This window comes from Hyaena hyaena, unplaced genomic scaffold (assembly GCF_003009895.1).
Source record: "Hyaena hyaena isolate Hyena2069 unplaced genomic scaffold, ASM300989v1 scaffold_295, whole genome shotgun sequence".
In the NCBI taxonomy this organism is placed as follows: Eukaryota; Metazoa; Chordata; class Mammalia; order Carnivora; family Hyaenidae; genus Hyaena; species Hyaena hyaena.
In genome coordinates this window covers 1221209-1245037 of record NW_024080928.1, presented here as the reverse complement: position 1 = coordinate 1245037, position 23829 = coordinate 1221209, and the positions used below count along the sequence as shown (strand labels likewise).

At 44.9% G+C, this 23829-nt stretch overlaps 1 protein-coding gene across 7 annotated transcripts in view; it reads left to right on the top strand.

Annotated features, from left to right (window-relative positions):
* The window catches only part of SH3KBP1 (SH3 domain containing kinase binding protein 1), a 330852-nt gene that overhangs the window by 225345 nt on the left and 81678 nt on the right, over nucleotides 1-23829 (top strand). For all 7 annotated transcript variants that reach the window (XM_039247392.1, XM_039247394.1, XM_039247390.1 and 4 more), the window contains 2 exons: nucleotides 5694-5769; nucleotides 19517-19611. In XM_039247392.1, coding sequence (XP_039103323.1) covers nucleotides 5694-5769; nucleotides 19517-19611 — 171 coding nt within the window. The remainder of the gene's footprint in view (nucleotides 1-5693; nucleotides 5770-19516; nucleotides 19612-23829) is intronic.

Sequence of the window (23829 nt, the reverse complement as noted above, 5' to 3'; positions counted from 1 at the left end):
TTTCTGAGGTGTTTTAAAGGTGACCTCTTACCCTAGAATGCAGCTAACACACACATTTTTTTCTTTTACTGTACCATGCATTTTATCTTTCTAATTTTGAGTTGTATTTTACTCTGGCATATGTCCTGTTGATATCAAATGGTTTAGCTTGAGCCAACCAAAGGCGGGCAAATTGACAGTTGCTAATGTAACTTTCCCAGCGAGTAGAAAAGGCTTCCATTAGAAGCTCACAGACGCCCATTGTAAGGACGCTCCTTTGTGCTTGTTCTCTTCTGGCTCTGACATGAGCTGGCTCACAGGGCTTAGCCTCTGCTCCTACCGCTCCCTGCTGAGCACCAAGAAGACTTTTCTTAACACCATCAATCATAGGTGTTTATGAAAGGAGTGTGTAAAAATAAATAGTAAAAGTTGAGTTCTAATAGTTTGTGTATCTTTCTGAGTTATGATGGTAAACGAAAGCTAAAAGGTTGTGGATAGGGTTGTGTATAGATACTGTTTGGTCTTTTCTCCTATCACTATCTCCCATAGCCCGCATCTCTCCATATCCTGTATATGAATCACATTTGGGATAACCATGCCAAATGACTGGACACTCCTCAACCCACCACTCTGGAGACTCCAGTGAATTGCTGTTTCGGTGTTTGCGATAATGGGAGACATCCTCCTGGCTTTTCATCTGCTTCTCTGCCTCACATTACGCAGGCACTTAATAAATCTGTACTGAGCATATAGGGAAGGAGTAGTGTTAGACACGAGTGTAGTAAAAGGAATGTCTTGAAAGAGCCACCTTTTATCTTGTATTTTACCAGCTGTTTGAAAAGTCATCTCTTGTGCTTGGGTTTATGTGAACACTTGAGTCATGTCTATGTATAGCTTCTCAGAAGATCACCCTCTTCTGGAAGAGGTATCCGAAAGCCTGGTCTACCAACAGAGAGGCTTCACTGACTGCTAGAATACAGGGCTCGCTCGCTCTCTCTCTCTCTCTCTCTCTCTCTCTCTCTCTCTCCCTCCCCTACCCACTGAACCTGGTTGCCTTCGTGATTAAGAGTTATGTGTGGTATTTTGAGAGGAGACTCTGAGAGGTGGGACTTAAACTTCCTTCTCCTTAGCATTGTCCTGTAATTAGAAAATTTTATACATTCAAAGGAGTTTGCATCTGAATTAGAATGAAGTCACAGGAGTGACTTGATTTGAGCAGGACCCTGGTCTCAGGCTCCAGCAGTCACAAAGAGAAACAGATATATTAGTCATTAGGGAACTGGATTCTACTGGGCTCAAATCCAGTGATTGTCTTTCCTACAAGCATTAGTTTCTTCATTTTGGCACAGAAAAGGGGAAAAAAATTACTTGCTCCAGTAACTTAAATCATATGGGGGTTATGTTTCTTAATGCTGTATTACCAGATCTTGTAGAGCTAAGAGTATATATGATGCTCCTACTATACACAAAATTGCCCAGAAACTTTATGTAGTACTTTTGTTAAGAAGGCTAGTAGCAGAATGACTTCTGGTCTTAAATATTCAAAAGAATACTTTTTAAAATTATTTTAAAAGTCATTTTTTAAACGGAGATTAGGATGCGGCAGGAAAAACAAAAGTTGATGGCAGCCTGATGATTACTGTTTGTTGAGGTAGATCAATAGCAATCATAGATCAATATCAGTAGCAATCAATAATTGTCAATTTGTGGAGCTTTCAGCTCTATACAGTCATCCATATGTATATGTATTCCCAGTCCAAGCAGTGGCTTCTGAGTTGGGGGACAAGCAGAGCAGAGTAGCATAGATGGGGTACTAAGAAGTCTTTAGACCACAGCACAGAGAAGAGGAAGTGCTCAGGTGAGCTGTGAAACAGAGCTAGCGAGTGTTCCTTTACAAGGCAGATGGGGAAATGGGCCTGTTTGCACATCTCTGAGGAGCGAAAGAGCTGTGTCCTGAGCTAGAGTCAACACAGCCCCTAAGTGCATGGCCAGTGCTTGTCCTGGATAAGCCATCTTCTTAGGGCACCAGAAGGGGAAGATCTTGGAACCTTGTCGAGGAAGCAGTGAATGGAGCTGCTGAATCCTCTTTCACAGCTGCTATAAGCTTTATATCCTTTGTCACTGCCTTAAAGTGGATGAGAGATGTCTGGATGTGATTTCCTGATTTTTCTGTCTTCTTGGGCCTGGCCTTCAATTATATATGACCTCTGTGTGTACTGGAGCTAGACATTGCCCTTTAAAGTTTTTTTTTTTTTTTTTTTTAATGTTTATTTTGAAGTGAGGAGGAGCAGAGAGAAAGGGAGAGAGAGAATCCTAAGCAGGTTCCACACCAGTGTGCAGCCCAATACAGGACTCCATCTCAGGGCTATGAGATCATGACCTGAGCTGAAATCAAGAGTTGGACACTTAACCAACTGAGCCACCCAGGTGCCCCTAGGCATTGCCCTTTGAGAGTTGGGGTTCTGTTCACTTTTAGCCCACTGGACCAAAGATGTTTTCAGAGGTGTAGAGGAAGCTGAAAGCCTGGTGGGAAAGCAGTAATTCATTACCCCTTGTCTTTGTTCTTGTATTTAGAGGAAGGGCAGAGGACAGAGGTTCTCAAGTGCGGTGTTTAGAAAGGCATAGGGCATTTGGGGTGGATGCATTGATGGAGGAGCGCTGCAGGCTATTAGTGGGCAGGAGCAAAGGTCACCTAGTGTCCTTTAGTGCGAGACAGTCTCCTACAATGAAGAGATGTCCCACCCAACATGCCCGTAGAGGGAAACACTGTGAAGGAGCTGCAGGACTCGATTCTCCCTGGAGGTTAGTACAGTCATGCAGATCTGCCCACTTGACCTTCATGGTTGTCTGAGGCTAGGTATGGTCTTCCAGGGCTAAGTGTGGTCCTTTGTTGTTGGTGCAAAACCATCTTTCCATCCACTCATCCATTTCTCTCATCCATCCTTTCAGGGCTTCTTTGGTGAAGACTCTCATGGGCATCTAAGCTCCCCATTCTTTCCCCTCAGTGACATCGTTAACACTGTGGGCTCTCCTAAACTCCCATTCCTGCCTGTACTGACTGATTTAGTAGGAATGACAAATTGTTATGCCAGCTGAGAATAGAGAAGGTAGAAGGCAACAAAGCCTTCTGGAAGGAGAGAGAAGAGGAAAACGAGTGGAAAAAAAAAAATGGTTTCTGATGTATACAGATAGGAGAATAGGCACCTGAGTGGTTAATCCAAGAAAGGTATTTGGCTAGTGCTAATGGAATTCCTCCTCCATCTAGGTCAGTGCTTCTGAATCTTGAGTGTGCATCAGCGTCCCCTGGAGGGTGTGTTCAGACAGAGACTGCCAGGCACCAACCCAGAGTTTCTGATTGAGAAAGCCTAGGGTGGGGCCCGGGAATTTGCTTTACTCACAAGTTTCCAGTGATACCAGTGCCACTCGCCTGGGAACCATACTTCACTAGGTCCTAGGGGAGAGAGCAACACCTGAACACCTCCCATCTCTGGGACGCCTGGGAGACCAGGCTGAGAGGGGAGCTACTTGCCTTACTCTTGCCCTTCAGTCATGGCCCAAGAAGAAGGAAGGAGGAGTTAAGCCCAGCTTCGTCCCTGGAAGGTGAGTGCATCATCAGCCTCACCATCACCCCTGATGCTCGGATCCATCCAGAGGCCCGCGTGCCGTATTTCCTGAAATAGTGAGAAAGAAGAAAGGAGGGAGCTCTGCTTTCCCATGTCTTTCTGTAGAGAAGTAAGCGTATTTAACTGGTGGCTCTTCTTGATGCCTGTTTGCTTGCACTGTCCTGTAACCCAGGGCATCCAGGGCCATGGGCAGCACTTCCTTTGTTACTAAATAAGGGCGAGTTGTCCGAGCAGGCAACCTGTGAAGGTCTCCCTAAAGGAAGGCACCTGGTTTAAAGCCCAAACCATTGGCAGCTTCATTTTTTTCCCAGAAAGTAACCCAAGTCAGGATTGAGCATAGTGTTTCCTTCTGCATCTTCCTGATTTCCTTGCTCCACTGTCAGTGAAAAGTGATATATTAGTGGTTTTTCTTTTCTTCTTCCTAATGAATTAATGATGGTTATACTTCAGTCTGGTCCAAAAGGGAAAAAACAGAGATTGACGGGCACGCTGTTGGAAGTGTGAACAGGAATGCAAATGGCACTTTGAAAAGTGTCTACTTGTACTGTCAATTCCTGATTTTTCACGATAATTCTAAGAACAGTTTTTCATCAAATTTGACCTTACAGCCGAATAACAACACACTTGATTCCTCCTCGATGTTTCCTTGGAGTCACAAAATATTATTAGTTTGAGTACTTAGCAGCAGCAGAGGGGCGGCATAATATTTTGGATTTCATTTTTTACCCAATTTAGAAAGCCCTGTGGCACTAAATAAAAATGTCACCGTGTAAAATGTAAAAGCTTTCTGTCACAAATGTTTTTAAAAATTCATGAAGGGCTGAGGATTTGATTTATCTTATCCTCTTTCCATGATTTATTCATATTTAATGTTAGTTTCAACATTTGAAGCATCGAGAACTTTTTCAAATTAAAAACTGTGGTGAATCAGTCTTATTTGAAGGAGCATTCCACTATGCCAGTTCATTCCTGTTCATGTGTTCAAGGTGCAGATACATTTGGCTTTCCCAGTGGCTGGAATTCTCACTAGGGAAAGCCTTCATTGTTGGGGAGGTTGATTTGCCCAGCTACTTGATTTTGACAGCCGTTTCCCTGGTATCAATAGACCGTTTCCTCGGGCGTTAATCATGATCACACAAATGCGGTGGCAAAGGAGAAGAGTGGGAAGGGACCTCGCCTTTGGAACGAGCATTTTGTTTGCTGTCTGGTTTTTCGTTTTGGTACTTTGAGCCTCTGAGTCACCTGTGTTTTCAGAAACATCTTTAGTCAGACACAATATCAGTTTTTTCTCTGGATGGTTTATAAATAACGAATGATAATAGAATTAGCTTTGAACGAAGGGAAGAAAATGAACTCCAAACAGGCTCATCATTTTTTTTTTTTACGAGTAAATAAACACCTAGGTTCTGTGGCACAGGCCTTTCTCAAAGCCCTGGAAGGTTAAAAGGCTAGTGGGAAGTGCGAAGCCCCCCTCATTCCGCTTTTAGTGCAGGTGGACCTGTGCTAGACGATGTGGCCATGTTTACTCCCGCCCCGCGAGGCACAGTGGATTTTCCATGGCTGGGACGTGCAGGAAGGCGCGGTTGCTCTGGACACTCTTGCTTCGGCCTGTCCTTCCATCTGCCCGTCCATTTGTCCTTCTGGCCCTCCCTCCTTTTATGCTTTCTGTCCTGCTGTCTTTTTATCCTTCTTGCTATCATTCTTCTACTCTGCACACACTTTTGAGCACCTCCTCTGGGCCCAGCGCTGTGCCTCCCCGGATGTAGTCAGCTTCTCATAAAGTGAGGGGAAGGGTACCTGTCTATTCTGCTGAAAATCATCAGCCTTTTAGTAAGAACATCAAGGAAGAGCGGGAATAGAAGGTGCTGAGCGCCTACAAGGATAAAACCCTTTCTCCCTGCTTCTCTCATGTGTTTGTTATCGAGGCTCCGACCTGTCAAAGCATGGCAGCCACTCCGCGGAGCAGCGACACCTCAAGTGTGTGGTTTTTAGAAGCAGTTGTGAACATTTTGTCATCATGAACTTGATTTTATTTCTTTGCTTACTGGAGAGAATCATCTAGTTAAGTAAAATGATCTCTTTCCTCCTCAGACTATTGGAAAGAAGTTACCTCCGACTACGGCAACTCCAGACTCGTCAAAACCAGAAATGGACGGCAGGACAAAGAGTGAGTTTCCCTATTTTATCCGTTTTACCTTTGGAAGCAGTTAAGAGCTTTCCAGTCATTGACATGCTTTTGAAAAACGCTCACAGAATCCTAATGGCTATTTAGCTTTTTAAATTAAGTCTTTTATTTTAATTTTAAATTTCAGTATGGTTAACATACAGTGTGATGTTAGTTTCAAGCGTACAATGTAACGATTCAACAATTCTATACGTTACTCAGTGCTCATCATGATACGTGTACTCTTTAATCCCCTTCACCTTAATGACTTTTTAAAATACATCATCAGGAAAACTATACCCGAATGTGTTCCCCTGGGTCCTACCAGTGGGTGGGCACAAGTTAGATTCAGCGTTCTTGGGGCTTTTCTCCTTAATGGGACGTGGTTCTTTGCTGCCAGCTGTTTCAGACCTGGGGCTTATCCATATGTACCCCATCACTTTGCCTCATTCAGGAGGCAGAAAGGGTCTAGAGAATGGCGAATCATGCAGTTGAGGGATTCATAGGCCTTTAAGGTAGGGAGGCCCTGTCTTCTGGCCTGAGCACTCAGCCAGCACTGCCAGCCCTTGCCTGCTTGCCGGCGCCCTCAGCGCATCTCGACTGGAATCTCTCTCCACACAGCTTTCTCTCTTCCATTGAGCCAGATTTGCTCTTCCTGTAGTTTTTACCCACGAACTTAGTCTCTGGGTCTACAGTGATACTAGCCCACTTTTCTCCTAACAGCCTTTCAGTATTTAAGGATGGTTGTCTCTCCCCAAAGCCTTCCCAGAGGTCAGTGTTCCCTTTTCTAGATGGTTGCCAGATATAATACAGAATGCTTGGTACATCTGCATTTCAGATAAACAAGGAATAACTTTTTGGTTATAAGTATGTCCCTTGTACTATTTGTTGTTTATCTGAAAAGCAAATGTACCTGGGTGTCCTGGTAGTTTTTTGTAGTTCTTAATCTCACTAGCCTCCGATTCCTCTAGCTATCCATTCAGTAACTAGGGCATTCTGGACAGACTCTGGTCAGAAACAGTTGCGTCAATTCCTTCTAGGGATTTTATTATTTTTTTTTCCAGCTTCAGATTTTCTTATGAGGATAATGTGGACAGACAGCTAATCTAGTTTGGAAAGCCAAAGATTGAGAGAACGTACATCACACGTAGGTAATTATGATTAATATAAGAGCAAGGATAGCTTTATCCTTTTAGTTGAAAAAATAATATACCATTCAAAAGCAAATGAGGGATACTGCCTTAGACTTAGGAAGATAAATCAAACGAGAAATGGTGCTTTTGATAAACAAGTCCATGGAAGATACAGATGCAGATCTCTGCTTGAAGTGTAAGGTTCAGATGAGGTCTGCATGCCTTCCCTGTGGTAATGGTGTAGTCCGGCTCCTGATGACAGGCAGAAAGCCCACTTGTCCAGTGCTCTAACGCAGTGGCTTGTGCACTTGAGTGGGCCTTGGAATCACCTGGAGAGCTGGCCCACACCCCCAGGTTGCCGGGCCCCACCTCCAGAATTTCTGAGTCATTAGACCTGGGGTGAGACCTAGAACTTTGCTTTCCTAAGGCATTCCCAGGTGCTGCTGCTGCTCCTGGTTGAGGGCCCACACTTCCAGAACCACTGTTTGGAACTTACCAGTGTTCCCCAGGAGAAACTGGCCCCACATTTATTCATGCAGGTTTTACACTTCTGTGCTAAACCTACCTTTAGGTACTAAAGAATTTCTTTCTTTCTTTCTTTCTTTCTTTCTTTCTTTCTTTCTTTCTTTCTTTCTTTCTTTCTTTCCTTCCTTCCTTCCTTCCTTCCTTCCTTCCTTCCTTCCTTCCTTCCTTCCTTCCTTCCTTCCTTTCTTTCTTTCTTTCTTTCTTTCTTTCTTTCTTTCTTTCTTATATAATTTAGAGAGAGTGAGAGAGCAAGCCGGGGAGAGGGGAACAGAGGGAGAGAGAGAATCTTAAGCAGGCTCCAAGGTCAGTGTAGAGCACGAAGGCAGGGCTCGATCCCACGGCCCTGGGATCACGACCTGAGAGCCAAAATCAAGTCGGATGCTCAGCTAACTGAGACACGCAGGCGCCCCAAGGCACTAAAGAATTTTCAAGAATTGAGCATTTAAACCAGTCTGCAAACATTTCTCTTGTTGGAGAGTAGCCTGTCCTTCCTTCCATTCAACTGCTCATTCTATAGTTACGGCAGTGAACAGACTTCTGAATGATCCCTGTTAGCAGTGTGGCTCGGATGGCCAGCCTGGGGAATAGGCAGGAGAAGGAAAAGGGGAAGATACACCAAGCCTCGAAGGTGATGGGAATGTGGTCCTAGGGCAGGCTATCCCCGTGACGTGAGACAGCCAGTGGTCTTTACCAACCTGACTTGTGTCTGCAGAAGTACTAATCTGGGGAACAGAGGTTTGGATTTAATGGAAAGAGTTTCAACAGAAGTAAAGTCAAAATTCCCTGTAGATTGTTCACCTCTGTCCAGAATAAAAAGGACCTTGGGTGACTTGTGAGTTGCTTCTGGGGGGCTCTGAGCAGCAGGGACCTGAGGATCACTTCTAAGGATGTGGCACATGGGACAGGCTGCAGGGGGTGCTTCAGTGACTGATCCTCAGGTCACCAGAACTAGCCCTCGGATAAGATCCTGTCCCTTATGCTTTCTTTTCGCCCTCTGTAATGTCTGTAGGCAGGAGATTCCAGTCTTTTTGGAAAGATTGGGTGGGCGGGGGTGGGGAGGGTAGCTGTGTTTTAGAGCAGTGCTGGCTAATAGAAATATTGTGTGAGTCACATACATGATTTTACATTTTCTAGCAGGCACACTTTTAAAAAAGAAAAAAACCAAGTGAACTGATCAAATTAAATATTTAAATGTATTTTAGGGGCGCCTGGGTGGCTTAGTCGGTTAAGCGTCCGACTTTCACTTAGGTCAGGATCTCGCGGTTCGTGGGTTCGAGCCCCGCGTCGGGCTCTGTGCTGACTGCCAGCTCAGAGTCTGGAGCCTATTTCAGAGTCTGTATCTCCCTCTCTCTCTGACCCTCCGCTGCTCACGCTGTCTTTCTCTCTCTCTCTCTCTCTCTCTCTCTCTCTCTCCTAGAAATAAACAAAAATATTAAAAAATAAATAAATAAATAAATGTATTTTATTTAACTCAGTATGTCCCCAGTAGTATCTCTTCAACATGTAACCCATATACAATTATCAGATGAGATATTTTATTCTTTATTTATATGAGTCTTCACAATACAGTGTGTATTTTACGTGCACGGCACAGCTCAACTTGGAGCAGCCACGTGTCAGGTGCTCCATAGCCACAGGTGCCTAGTGGCCATGATGTTGGACATGGTTGTTTGAGAGTAATTCTGGGATCTAAGATGGGCTTTCTGAGCCTTGATATTAACACAGATCCGGAAACTCAGCGCCTTCAAGCATGTGGGAGGATCTAGGCTCTAGCCCAAGCCTTGTTCAGTCCTATAAGTATCTATTAATTATGTCCATCCACCTGGCTCTTTGGAAGCATCAGCGTGGGGGGATGGGTTGTTAAAAAAGAGTGGTTTTTTTTTTTCATTTTTTAAAAATGTGTATTCATTTTTGAGAGACAGAGAGAAACAGAGCATGAGCAGAGGAGGGGCAGAGAGAGAGGGAGGCACAGAATCTGAAGCAGGCTCCAGGCTCTGAGCTGTCAGCACAGAGCCCTATGCAGGGCTCGAACCCACAAACTGCAAGATCATGACCTGAGCTGAAGTGAGACGCTCAACCGACTGAGCCACCCAGGCGCCCCAACAAAGAGTGTTTTTAACAGAGGCTGGGTGGTGTGTTTTGGCCCCAAGTCAGCAGCGTGGATTCTAGGACCAGCTCTGTTACTCGCTAGCTGTGTGACCTTGGACAAATACTTTGATTTCTCTGCCTGGCTCTTCATTGTATTGTCTGTGAAGTCCAGGGTTGCTCTAGAGAGAACCCCTGCAGTCTCTCCCAGCATCTTCATCCTCTGATTCAATTCCAAAAGCTTCACGGTTCAGAGTAAAATGTTTCTATGTTCAAAGAACTAAGTAGCCAGAGGGAACAGACAAAAAGAACATGGGGACAATTCAGTGGGAATATAAGATGTCATCGGGTATAGGTGTAAATATGCGTGTAAGTGGGCATCAGGTCACAAGGAGAATTCTCACCGTCACTGAAGGCTTGAAAGAGGATTATTGACAGGCGTTTTTCATGGACCAGAGCAAGAATTTCTGCAGTTAATGTCACCCACCTACTTTCTGGCTTTGACTGTAAAAAGCACATTCTCCCATGATTTCCATGAGGCACCTAAGTCCACTAAAAAGCCCCTCATGTTGAGAACATTTCCCTGCTTTCAAATTTGGATGCGACTCGTGTTCAGGTGGAAGGGCAGAGTACTGACCAACTACCAGAAATGACCCTGAGCTTGGCAGTGGGACGGCCTCCTTCTTTCTGATCAGCAGACAGATCTCTAACAAGAACCGCCCAGCAGTTCAGATGAGAGAAGCCCCTTCCTCCCCTCTCTGTACTTGGCAGGCTAAAATATAAGCTCCCATGATGATTAAGAGTTATGACGACTCAAAGAATGTTCATGTGGATTGGTATTTTCTGGGGGAGAGCGAAACGCAGCTGATCAGGATCTATTTAAACATCTAACATAACCTTCCCTCCCCCAATAAAGCTTTTATGATATTGAAACTCTCCTGAAATGCACGCTGGGGCACAGATTGTCATGAGTTTCCTAACAAGAGGGACACTGTCTAAATATTCATAAATGACATACCCTGAGATTCCTCCAGCTCCCCACATCTGGAATCTCCCTCTTTCTTACTACAGATGCAGATTTGTGGCCTTGGTCGGATAGAAAAAGAACCCAGAGAAATGGGCTATTTAGCATCTTTCTGAACAAAGAATTAAGTCTTAGAGGCTCAGAGGAGCAGTGGAGCAGGAGGGTTAGGGAAAAGAATAATCCTTGACAAAAATGTGGACAAAGGCAGGTCAGGCTTCTGAATGAATGATGACCGTGGGGCAAAGGCTAAACTGGCCCCTGGCCCTGCCTAACCTCCTCCCCTCACTCCATCCCTGGGTGCTTGACCCACCTTCCTGGTCACTTTGTTCATTGACTCACTTCTTAGGAATTATCCCCTGTGATGGTGACACATGGTAGCTTGTGGCTATCGCAGGTCTCTCAAGGCAGGGGCTGTGTCTTCTACTCACGAGCTCCACCATATAGCCCAGAAAAGTGACATGGACTCACTGGGTGCATAAAACGTGGTGGTTGAGCAAACGAAGACTCATTAATGACTTAAAATTGAACAGAGTCTTGTGAAAGCGGCATAGCAGTCATGGGTCCCCTTTCTGATGTTCACAGTCACCAGCTAGAAAGTGACACATTTGATCATGTAAGACCCCTCTCCCCAGCTTACTTTGGGTTTCTGAGGGATTAGCAATGGTTGCCAGTGTTCTGTGGGGTTTGACGGACCCTTCATTCTTTCTAGTCCCTGCTCTAGACCAATCAGCCCAACAGCACCATGACACACCCTTGTCCGACAAAGGTTTATTGGCTCATCGCACTGAGGACGCTTGGTAGGAGAACCCATGCAGCACCATGACACCAAGCAAAAGAAAAGAGAGTAGTAAAAAAAAAAAAAAAAAAAAAAAAGAGTAGTTATCACTTTGGAGGAAGGGGGAATGCAGTGAAATGTAAATAAACCAGTGTTTTCATAGGTTGCAAACAACACAGGGCTGTTAAGGGGTCAGTATCAGGTGTGTACTTCAAGGTGCGCCCAGGTTCTACTTCTTTGGGACCCACCGAGTTAAGACAAGCATGCAGTGAGTGCTGTGTCCAGAACTCTTGACGTGAGGCTCTGCACTTGCGTGGGGAATCGCGGCTGCTTTTCTGTGTCACAGTGACTTTTGTTCCTTCGGTCAAGAGTGGAATGTTTCGTTCTGAGTGACTGATATTAAAAAAAAAAAAAAAAAAAAGCAAAGTTTCTGGTAGTCTGTGCTTTCAGAGGACAAGCTTTGTCAGGGAGTAAGAAAGCAGCAGTACTTGTAGAAGGGGCTGTTAGGGGGCCGTTAGGATCCTTTCCAGCTGCAGCGCATGCTTGGGAGAAATACTGTTTGCCGCTGCCTTTGCAGCTGTCTGTGGAACCCCAGACTGATGAATGGCTCAGCAGATTTTTACTTTCCATGTCTGAGCTAATTTTCGCTTTCTCACATGTTTAAATAGCGGAGAAAGGGGTCGATTCTCTTATGTTGTTTTTTTCCCAGCCTTACCTGGGAGCTCTTTCATGCTACTTTTCCAGGGAAGGCGTTTTTGCTCACTTGTATCCCCAAAACTCATATTTGGGCACGTCTGGTTTGAAACAAGTTTCATACTCCGTGCTTTGGTGCCTCGCACACTCTGTGTGCCTACAGCCTCCAAGTTCAGCGTCTATGGGTTTCATCAAGTGCTTCCAACACAGACCTTGCTGTCCCGATTCGGGGGGTAGGGGTTCTCCCTGTGAGGGTGCCCAGCCTGCCCGTGCTGCCGAAGACCTGGATTTCGAGTACAATCCTCTTGGAGGGTAAAAGCTAACTCCCTTTGTGTTATCCTTGTGCATCTCCTTTCTCCCAAAGACTCTAAGCAGGAGAGAGTGCCATTGGAGGGGTCATGATGTGCTCTGTACTAGGGAACAGAAAGGCTTTGCTTGTCTGATTATTTTCCTTTTTTTTTTTTAATCTTCCTTTTAAAGCAAGAGGTTAAAAAGTGTCATAATTCACATTAGTGAAATAATTTGAAAGTCAGATTCCCAGCAGCATCCAGGACTAGAGGCGGTCATTGTGATCTGGGGTCGCTGTCCTCTTTTTTATGGAGGCCGGCATTGGGCTAGAGTTCACCACATAGTGACATACGCCTTAGGTTTTGTCTGCCCGTCTGAGTTTAAGTGTAGATCAGCATTTTTCCACCTTGGCACTGTCAACATTTGGACCAGGTCGCCCTTTGTTATGAGGCTGGTTCCGTGCCCATAATAGGATGGTTGGCATCTCTAGCCTCCGTTCACTTAGCACCCCTCCCGCTGCGACAGCCACGCATGTCTCAGGGTATTGCCGTGTCCCCTGGGGAGCAAACTGGCCCTGTAAGTGTAGCATTCATTCTGGCCCTCCTCACTGGCCCCAGCTCCTCACACTGACCCAGGACCGGATTTCCCATCTACACCTGTGATTCGGCATGCCCAGCTGCGACACCACCACCATACTGGTCCACCCTCCGGGTCCCCACCATTGTTTTGCTTTTGGCTAGCGTTGAATATTTCCTAATACCCATGGCTGGATCAGTGGATCTCACAGTGTGGTCCCTGGACCAACAGCATCACCTGGGAACTTGTCAGGGATGCAGAGCCCCAGGCCTCGCCCAGCCCTGGAGAATCAGGAACCTCGGGGCTTCTGTTTTCACAAGTCCTCCATCTGGTGCCGATGCCCACTCGTGCGTGAGAACCACTGACGTAGACTCCTCCTCGAGCTTCCCTATTGATGAGAACCACCAGGGTGCCTGTGGATTGCTGGTCCTACCTCAGACCTATTGATGGGGACCCCCAGAGCAGGGCATCTGGGAAGGCATAGGAGGAGCAGGTGCCCCACCTGTCATCAGAAATGGTTGGAGAAAACTACTCTCCACCCCCCCCTCCCGCCCCCCGCCAACTCCTACTCCTCTGATTAAAGTCCTAAAACATTGTACAGAGCCCGGTGCCATTTTACCCCTCGAAGAAGGGAGCCTGAATCTTTCCTTTGCCAAATGAAGCTGACGACATCAGTCTTATCTTTCCCTCCCTGTTGCCTTGTCAAGAGCTCTGTGTTTACATGCCTCATTTCCTCTTCTCAGTGATAAGCTCCTTGAGAACCAGGTACCAGTCTTCCTTAAGTCTCTTTCCCCCAGAATGTGACGGAGTCCATACCCTTATTGTGTTTCCAAAATACAAAAAGCTGGAAGACTAAAAGATTTTATCACTTTGGGGTGACATAAACCTTGTCCTGGACTAACATGCATTTATGTATAGTCTTTATCCTACTTGGGGCGATAAATCATCCATTTGCTGCAGAATTTTAATGTATTTGATCGTTGGGTGCGGCCCCAGACCCCAGCTGAAGATGTTATCTGTTGTGTGGTATGTGTAATAAATCTTTCTAAAAATCTGAAAAATTCTGTCCTCAGGGCTTTTGAATAAGTGATTATGAACCAGTAGTGCCTCAGATAATATTTGTCACTTTAATGAAAGACCCTTAGATTTTGATGTTGGTGAAAGTAGACACCACTCCATACCTTTTGTTCTGGGATCCTAAAGGAAGAGAGTTACATGGGTGACCTGGTACTTTCCACTGCTGTTGGAAGTTCTAGAAGGCTTTCTACCGGACTCTGTGACACAGGGGGTTTTAATCTCCGGGTCCTGAAATGGAGTCCAGAGAATCATCCTGGATTTAATGTTATTTTCTTGGGTGTGTGTGTGTGTGTGTGTGCGCGCGCGCGCGAGCGCGCGCATGCGCGCACTGCTTGCTGATATGTTTATTCTGTTTGTTCTGCTTTTATTTGTTTTTTAAGCTGAGGGCATTTTTTAAGTTGGTTTGGTTTTTATAGGAATAGATTATAAAACCATCCGAAGGGAGTCATGGGCTGTGTGCATGTGAGTTCAATTTCTTAAACAGTCTGTTTTTAATCTTATATTAACTTTTAGAAGTTTAGAGATTGAAATAATGTGGGGTTTCTTTGGTGGGGGAGATGTGAATCATGACTGGACTTCTTGGAGGTTTTAATAGAACAAGTTCCTTAAAATTGGAATGCCAGTCAATAATTACTATAGGGGATCTTGATTTGGTGTCAGAGTCCTCGAACCTTCTGTTCTTGTATGCAACATTTTCTCTGTACCTTTGAATGTGTCTTTTTTTTTCCTATTTCTGGAAAGAGGAAGTCACTGTTTTTTATCAGATTCCTCAAGGACTCTAAGACAAAAAAAGCTTAAGGGGCACCTGTCTGGCTCATTCAGAAGAACAGGCAACTCTTGCTTTCAGGGTTGTGAGATTGGGCCCCACATTGGGTGCAGAGGTTTAAAAATAAATAAATAAACATTTAAAAAAAGATACAAAGCTCAAGAATCAACTTAGGATTTCAGTCTTAGGCTAATTCATTAGTTTTTTTAAAAAATCTTTCCAAAAAATAGAGACAAATTCATCTCAATCAGTGAATAAGTTGTGTCTTTGTTATTTTTTTATGTGCTTGTGTGCATTCATTTCTACTTGATCTTGGACTAATTAAATCCATCTAATTGATGAATAGATGGAAAATGCCTGCCTCCAAAAATTAATTTCATTCCTTTCCTCTTCATCTCTGTCTGCTACTCATTTAAAATCTGTAATCTTCCCATGTCCAAAAACGGATTTGGAATTATATTCTTCTTTTAAGACCGATCGAATGCCTCCTCCTTTGTGACCTCCTCGCTGAGGGTAATCATGCCTTCCTCTGCACCACCCTAGTTGTGTCCTGTCATCATGAGTCTCTGCTTATTCATGCATTTGTGTTTCCTTCTTGTCATCTATTACCCTTGCCTCTCCCCAGGCATTGGTTTGTCACTTCCTTGCGAGGGTGGAATGGGTGGTTGGACTGACTTACATGTCACAGGCCCAAGAACTGACAAGGTCTCTTTCATGGTGGTGCCTCAATCAGTGTTTGAATTAAAGTAGAGAACATCTTCGTTCCCCATATGTGTAAAATTAAACTCATAGTCTCAGAGTTAATCTTTTTTTTTTTTTTTTTGCTTATACATTTATTTTTTAGTATCTTAAGACCATTGGTATATCCAAACTAGCAGCATGTTTTCGTTTTCCAGTACTGCTGAATTAGGGCCCTAATGCCTCAGTAGTAAAAACAAGCCCTTCTTTTCAAATATATCCTCTTAACTTAAAATGTGAGGCTATGGTTGCCATGTTTGATCAGGGATCTTCCGAGCTACCGTGCCCATGACTAGAGCCGTGAAGTGTCAGAGCTGGCTGGAACTCAGATCTAGTCCAGTGTGCTTTTTGGAGCTTCCAGAACTTTACTGAGATTATTTTGGGGACCTGGGTGGGAGATGGGTGAGTCCCACTCTCTAATTTAACCACAGCAGCTTTGGTTTTAGTTGTTTTACATTGGAGTTTTAGAATAAGTTGAAATTTGCTTAAAGTGTTCTGCTGAAATTGACCAGATTCTCCCCCCATCCCTCCTTGGCCAGCCTCTCCTTTTACATCCAAGGACACTGATGTCCAGAGCTACTGCGTGGTCGCCTCAGATTTTATGCTCAGGACAGCCCAGCCAAGATTGAACCTAGTCTTGACTATCCTGACTCTTGGCCCATAACCCTCTCCTCCTATTTAACTGTCTCTCAAAATTTCCTCCACTTTGTAGCTGTCACTACGGGGTAAAAGCAACATTGAGTGGGATCTGTGTCTGGTTGTAGGAATACAAAAAGGGCCAAGCATGATGTCGAAACCTGCTTCATAGCCAGTGGTAGTTGACAGTAGCCCCTGGTACCTGTATCTCCTACTTTTATCTAAATTGGTGCTTTCCAGATAATTCTGTATCCAGTGCCTCATGCACAAAACAGTATACGTGACAGGAATGTTTTACAACTGGGTTAGGTTGGAGCTCCTGGGTGACTCAGTTGTTTGGGCGTCCAACTTTAGCTCAGGGCATGATCTCGCAGTTCGTGAGTTCGAGTCCCACATCGGGCCCTCTGCTGTCCGTCTGCCAGTGCAGGGTCCACTTTAGATCCTCTGTCCCCTTCTCTCTCTGCCCTTCCCCCTCTTTGCTAACTCTCTCTCTCTCTCTCTCAAAATAAATAAAACATTAAAAAATAAAACTGAGTTGTGTTGATTGTCATACAACTGTATACATTTATTAAAACTATTCAAACCATACAATCAAAATGGGTGAATTCTGTGGTATAAAAATTACACGTCATTAAAGATGTTAAAAAAGAAAGGCAGGGGGATACCTGCCCTCCTTAACTAATAGGGAAACTGGGCAGAAAACAAAATGGCCCCATGAAACATTTTAAAGGCATGCTAGTACTTTCTTACAAGTATTTCTTCCTTATGTTCGTTACAAGTCAATTCCATAGTCATTTATTGACCCCCTCCCATGGGCCAGGTCCTGAGGTAGACCGAGAGAAGAGATTGGGAGGTAGTAGGTAACACAGAGACATAGGAAGAGGCTTTTTAAGTGGAGGCAGATGATAGGCAAGTGTTTCAGAGGATGTAACTGGAAGTGTCATCTTTCTTCCACCAAGTTCCTTCATGTCAGGGTGCCTTCTGCTTTGAGTGATAAGTACCTATTCAGCCACAAAGTGGTAAGCAATACAGTTTTATGGAGTCTGGGTAATGAGGGATCCAGACAGGCCCCCTGGAGTTGGCTAATTCGACAGACATCTCAACAGTGTCAAGACTCAGGCTCCCCTCCTCTGTGATTTTCTTGGCTTTCCTCTCATGGTTGAAATATGACTGCAACAGTGCCAAACATTGTACTGTCTTCCAGCAAGGACGAAAGTGTTAAAAGCCAAAAGGCAGAGGCGACTCTTTTCCTCTCCACTCTTTTTTTGAATCGGGGAACAAAATCTAACAGCCTCCCTCCCCCCAGTAGAACTCCTCTCACATCCCACTGGCTAGAAGTAGATCACATGCTCACCCCAGACCAATCACCAACAAAGGGGAATGAGAGTATTATTTGCCTAGACATATCTTACTCATCCCTAAGGCTGTGGGTGTTCCCCATTCCGTAATGTAATACAGCAAGATTATATAAACTGGGAAGGGGATGGGAATGGTGCTATGAACCAATGTCTACACACACTTAATTAACTTTTTTGATCGAAAGGAATAGAAACAGTGCGTGTTTTTTTTTTTTCTTTGTTGACCACTAGTGTCTTGTCTTTTTTGTAAAATATTTCCATGATGTTGATCCAATGAAATATTCTTCCAACTGGGACTCTGCAGGGAAGTTCCTCAATAGTGCTGTGTTTGTTTCAGTGTTGTAAGTTTTGAGGTTGGGTAGTCATATTTCACTAGCACAGTCAGTGGGAAAATTGGCAAAGAGCTGTCATTATCCAATTTAAAGATGCTTAACTTGGCCAATTCAGAATTTGGGAGGTTTGCTATTACTAATTAAAGAGAGATGGAATGTCGGTAACTTTGTGGACCTAGGAATCTTGAGGCAGAGTAATATCGATGGGATTTAGAACTCGTGCCCCTCAACACGGCTTAATGAACAAAACACCTCCGGGGCCCAGAGTACCTAAGCCAGATGGTTTCCAACACTAGGATAGGGGATGTAATTGATAGATTCTGTCCACTGGACATAAAGCAAAACCATTTGCCCAGAAAGTGAGTCCCTCTCTCCCTCCGTCTCTCCTCCCTGTTCTCCCCTCCTCTCCGAACCAACCCCAGACCACAGTGTGTCTATATCACAGATTTTTTATTGCCTTTATTTTATACGTCACTCTCTTTGATTGATAGGACATTAACCATAATAAAACCTCCACATTTTAGTCATATAAATTGTACTAGAGACAATATAATTGATACTTGTGTGTATAGCTTTAGGTTATGATCTGTCTGTACAAACTGGCCTGATCCTTGGAAAATATCTAAGGTCATTCAAAACCATTAGGGTTGTTGACTTTGCTGCAGGATAATAAATGCCTGTCCCAGTAGATACTAATTCTCTTGAATTTTTCTTTCTACCTTCTGTCCTAAGTCATTGAACACCAGCTTTCCAAGTCTTAATTTCCTAACTACCTAACAAATGTTTTTGCTCTCTTCTAAGCTGGTGCTTTTGTGTAAATACAGAAAATTTAACATCAGATAGACTTTCTTTTTTTTTTTTTTTTAAGTTTATTTATTTATGTAATCTCTACCCCCACCGTGGGGCTTGAATCAAGAACCACACGCTCTTCCGACTAAGCCAGCCAGATGCTCCTCATATCAGACAGACTTTCAGAAGCATGTAATTGAGGACATATTTGAACTGATTTTCAGTGGCCTTAGCGTTTTTCTCTCTTTCGTGAGGGCTGGTACATATCCTTGCTGATGAACAGCCACACCTGAATAGGCAGGATGCCATAGAGCGGCAATAAGACGGATTTGAACAAGCTTGCCCCCTTCTGCCACCAACATACACACGTGTATAAGAAACATTTAGTTGGTATTAGTTGGCTGTCTGTGGTCGACACATGTTCACATACAAATATCTGTGTCTGGAGAGGTGCCGTGATGGGGTCTTTCTTGTTGTTCGGAGCACCGTGTCAGCTTTGTTACATACACAGATACCCTGTTTCTCACTTGGTGATCCGTAGACGAAGGCCCTTAGTGGGGCGGAATTTAAGCTCTTTGCTCTTGTAGAGTACGTCTGCTTGTGCACGCACCCAGAGAGTGCAGAAAATGGTATATAAACTCAAGAGCATATAAAATATATACCTGAGACCAAGGAAACCTTTCTGCTTTTCTGCCTGAGAGACACAAACCAGTCAGTGACATTTCATGACATCACATGATTTGTGAGGGGAAAAAAATGAAGAGAACAAATAATCATGAGCCCAAAATGAGCGATCTTAGGTAGTTTCCTGAGGGTGATCCTTTCTTTAGGCAGTTGTTATATCCAGTCTGTTATGTGTGCTTTTCTCTGACGTTTATGTGAGAGACAACATCTTTTCCTAGGCCAGCTCATTAGATAAAGCATTTTAAAGATTGTATTTTTTTTCTTCTTACAGCCAAGGATTACTGTAAAGTAATATTTCCGTATGAGGCACAGAATGACGATGAATTGACAATCAAAGAAGGAGATATAGTCACTCTCATCAATAAGGTAAACAAGTGTTCCCTCCCGCCTTTTAACCTGTGAAGCGCTTTGAGGTGTTGACCGGACAGTACAAGATGTTGTTTTAGCCCTTGAAACACTTGATTTTCATTTTCTTAACTGCATCTTTCCTCTTGATCAGGCTAAGCCCGGTATATCTAGGTGAGTGAATGAACGTGAAAATCGAATAGATTTTGTTTGTCTTAGGGCCAGCTGCAGCTTTGCATGGCCCTGCAGAAAACTCCATTCCAGAAGGCCTAACCCAGAAGGCGGCCTGCGTGGCTAGAGGGCCTGCCCCCCACGGCAGCCCCTGCTGCAAAGCCGTGTCAGGAGGTATCCATAGAGGGGCTTTAGAAAGGCAGGTCATTCCTCTCAGGCAGAAAACGCTTAAAGAATGTTTGCTGTTCAGCTCAAAGGCAGGTAGCATGCCTGAGAGAATTCTGCTTGTCTTGTTTGGGCTAAGAAGGTTGGCTGATTTTATTATCATTACAGGCAGAGCCCTGTAAACATACAGAGAGCTGTAAAATCTGTGTGAATTGATGCAGCTTAACAGGGCCTGAACCGTGTACTACTTATGCTTTCATGCAATGGTACTCACCAAGTAGGTTGTTGAAAGATATATTATTTATTTATTTTATTTATTTATTTTTTTTACAAATAGTTTATTGTCAAATTAGTTTCCACATAACACTCAGTGCTCATCCCCACAAGTGGCCTCCTCCATGCCCATCCTCCCCTCCCCCCACATCCATCAGTCCTCAGTTTTTGTCAGCATTCAAGAGTCTCTCATGGTTTGCCTCTCTCCCTCTCCCCCACCATTTCCGCCCTTCTTCTCCCCCTTGTTCCTCCGTCAAGTTCCTCCTAATCCTCCTATACGTGCAAACATATGGTATTTGTCCTTCTCTGCCTGACTTATTTCGCTCAGCATAACACCCTCAAGGTCCATCCATGTTGCTACACATGGCCAGATTTCATTGTTTCTCATTGCCATGTAGTATTCCATGGTATAGATAAACCACATCTTCTTGATCCATTCATCTGTTGATGGACACTTAGGCTCTTTCCATGTTTTAGCTATTGTGGAGAGTGCTGCTATGAACATTGGGGTACATGTGCTCCTATGCCTCAGCATTTCTGTATCCCTTGGGTAAATTCCTAGCAGTGCTATTGCTGGGTCATAAGGGAGTTCTATTGTTAGTTTCCTGAGGAACCTCCACACTGTTTTCCAGAGGGGCTGTACCAGTTTACATTCCCACCAACAGTGTAGGAGGGGGCCCGTTTCTCCACATCCTCGCCAGCATCTAGAGTTCTCTGATGTGCTCATTTTAGCCACTCTGACTGGCGTGAGGTGGTATCTCAGTGTGGTTTTGATTTGTATTTCCCTGATGAGGAGGGATGCTGAGCATCGTTTCATGTGTCTGTTGGCCATCTGGATGTCCTCTTTGGAGAAGTGTCTGTTCATATCTTCTGCCCATTTCTTCACTGGGTTGTTTGTGTTTCGGGCGTGTAGTTTGATGAGTTCCTTATAGATTCTGGATATTAACCCTTTATCTGATATGTCATTTGCAACTATCTTTTCCCATTCCGTTGGTTGCCTATTAATTTTCTGGGTTGTTTCCTTGGCTGTGCAGAAGCTGAAAGATATATTATTTAAATGATTCCTAGAATATACAGCCTTTGGTCTGAGATGCAAGATTCTTATGATGGTGGAATGCAGCAAAAAGCTGAGCCATCTCTAAGATGTGCTGGGTGGTTTATTCCTGGGTCCAGGTGAGTGATGGGGACGCGTGATGCTCTGGGTGCACACGTGACTTGGGGGTCATCAATGGCTGCCTGTGTTCATGCAGGGCTAGAACGCATTGGCAGGGTGCAGAGCGCAGGGAAAGGTGAGAGAGAGCAGGGGTGAGGGTGGGGGAGATAGGCCCTGAGTCTTGCTCCTGTGGCCATTCCTGAGAGGGAGGGGCTCACAGTGTCGCCAGCCTGCCCTCCCCCACCCCCATGTGTGTCCATAAAGTAATGGATACGATTTACCTTCTGTAGTCCAGGAGGGTCCCCTTTAAGACATGGTTGTAGAAGCTGTGTGTTTTAAGAGCCTAAGCCAAAGATACCAGGGCACTAGTAACCCCAGGGGCTAAGCAGCTCACCAAAGATCAAATTATTGTAGGGAGAGAGTTGGCCTTTTCCATACGACAGTGGTGTGGCAGGCAATGCTGAGAATACTTTTCTGGACGGGCAGACTATTCCCAGCTCCACTGATGGGCCAGGAGCTTGCTCATTGTTGCATCTGTAACCTGCTCTCCCCGCGTTCGTTTCAACGTGTCTCCATCAGTGTTGAACGTGGCAGGGGGGTAGAACACTGCCTTCTTGTTCTTTCTGCCAAGGACGCAGACGCAGTTCTTCTCGTTCCTTACCAGCCTTCCCCTCCTGCTTAAGTGGTGCCTCCTTTGTGCTGCGTCTGCGTGGTGCATTTCCTGTTTTGAACCATACACTGAACCAAATACTTGGAATAAAGAAGTTGTTAAATCGGTGTTAAAGCACGCTACAGACACTTCGCTAAGGAGCACAGATCCATGGTTTTAGTCTAGCCCTTTCCCTGTGACGATAAAGCAACCCATGTGACGTTAAATAACCCATTCTTTGCAATTCCGGGGTGCACGTTACTATTTTTTTTTTTTCCTTTTTCTTGGGAGGGAGCAACCTCTTTTTAACTGAAAGCCAGATGTATCAAGAATATTTAATAAGGTTTGGGGAAAAGAAAAAACTACCATGGATGGTCTCTTATCTCAACACATTTATTTCTACCTCACTAATATACTATATTCCCATCCTTGTCATTTGATTACATATGATGAGGACACATTCATTTTGATGATTTTGTTCCTGCCAGCTCGAGATCCAGTCTGATAAGAAGAATTGGATTTTTCTAAAGCACTTAGTCAGAAAGGGACCCTCTCCCGGTTCTGTGCTCCATCTGCACAGCAGGGAGAAAGGAACGCGCGGGTGCAGAAGGCGGCTTTGAGCAGTGTCCGGGAGCTGTACCGGTTTCCTCGCTTGCGTATCTTCATGCCTGTAAAGCAGTTCAGAAACTGAAGCGGCTTATAGATTTGCTCTTACGCTTGGAAAATGTGACCTTGTTATCCTGGCCATACACTTAGCCCCTTGGCCTGCCTTGTACCCTGCTTCTGCTCCTCGGGCCCAGAGTGCCATGTCATTCTGGCACTTTGTCCCCCTTGGTCGGCCCTGCCCCGACTCCCAAGCCCAGGGATCCTGCCTTCTATGTCCCTGCCACTTCCTGTGTCGGGGGCAGCCAGGCCCAGGCTGGAGCCACCCCTCTCCGGGCTGGCTGAGCAGAGAGCCACACCCCCTCCGTCTCCCAGCACCTTCCACAGCACCTGCTCCGGAGAACCCCGGGGTGGCCAGGGGTGGCTGGGTGCTGGCACCCCGGCCCCCTCTGTTTATCCTGCTGCAATGGTGCCTTGCTCATGTGACCCCTTTGCTCCAATGAAAGTCTTTAGCAACTTTCTTCTCCTTCATTATCAAATCCAGCTCGATTCTCCTTGCACTCATTTGCCCAGCGCTCCGGCCTTAACCTGGCTTTCTGGCCTTGGACCACCTCACCGTTCTACAGTGAGCTCTCTGGAGACGTCCCTGTGCTGCTCCTGCCCCCTCTGTAGCCCGACCCAGACCGTGGTCCTGCCCCCGAGGAGGCCCTCTGCCTACCCACCTAGCTGGTTTTTCAGTAGCTAATAATACAGCCGGTCTGCACGCGCGCTGTGTCCTGTACCTGGGCCCATTTCTAGCTTGTCACTTAAAAATGTCCCCTGTGCACTATCAATTTTGTTTTTATTATCTTTTTCAAATTACTTTTTTTTTTAATGTTTATTTATTTATTTTTGAGAGAGAGAGAGAGAGAGAGGGAGGGAGGGAGGGAGGGAGAGGGCACAAGCAGGAGAGGGGCAGAGACAGATTGAGAGAGAGAGAGAGAGAGAGAAAGAGATTTTGAAGGAGGCTCCAGGCTCCAAGCTGTCAGCACAGAGCCCAGTGTGGGGCTGGAACCCAGACTACGAGATCATGTGTGACCTGAGCCAAAGTTGGACACTTAACTGACTGGGCCAGCCGGGTGCCCCTGTTTTTATTATTTTTTATATGGTCTGTGAAATCAGGTCTCTTGATATCCTGTCCTTGTGTAGATTATTTTTCAATTTTTTTTGGTTTATTTATTTTTGA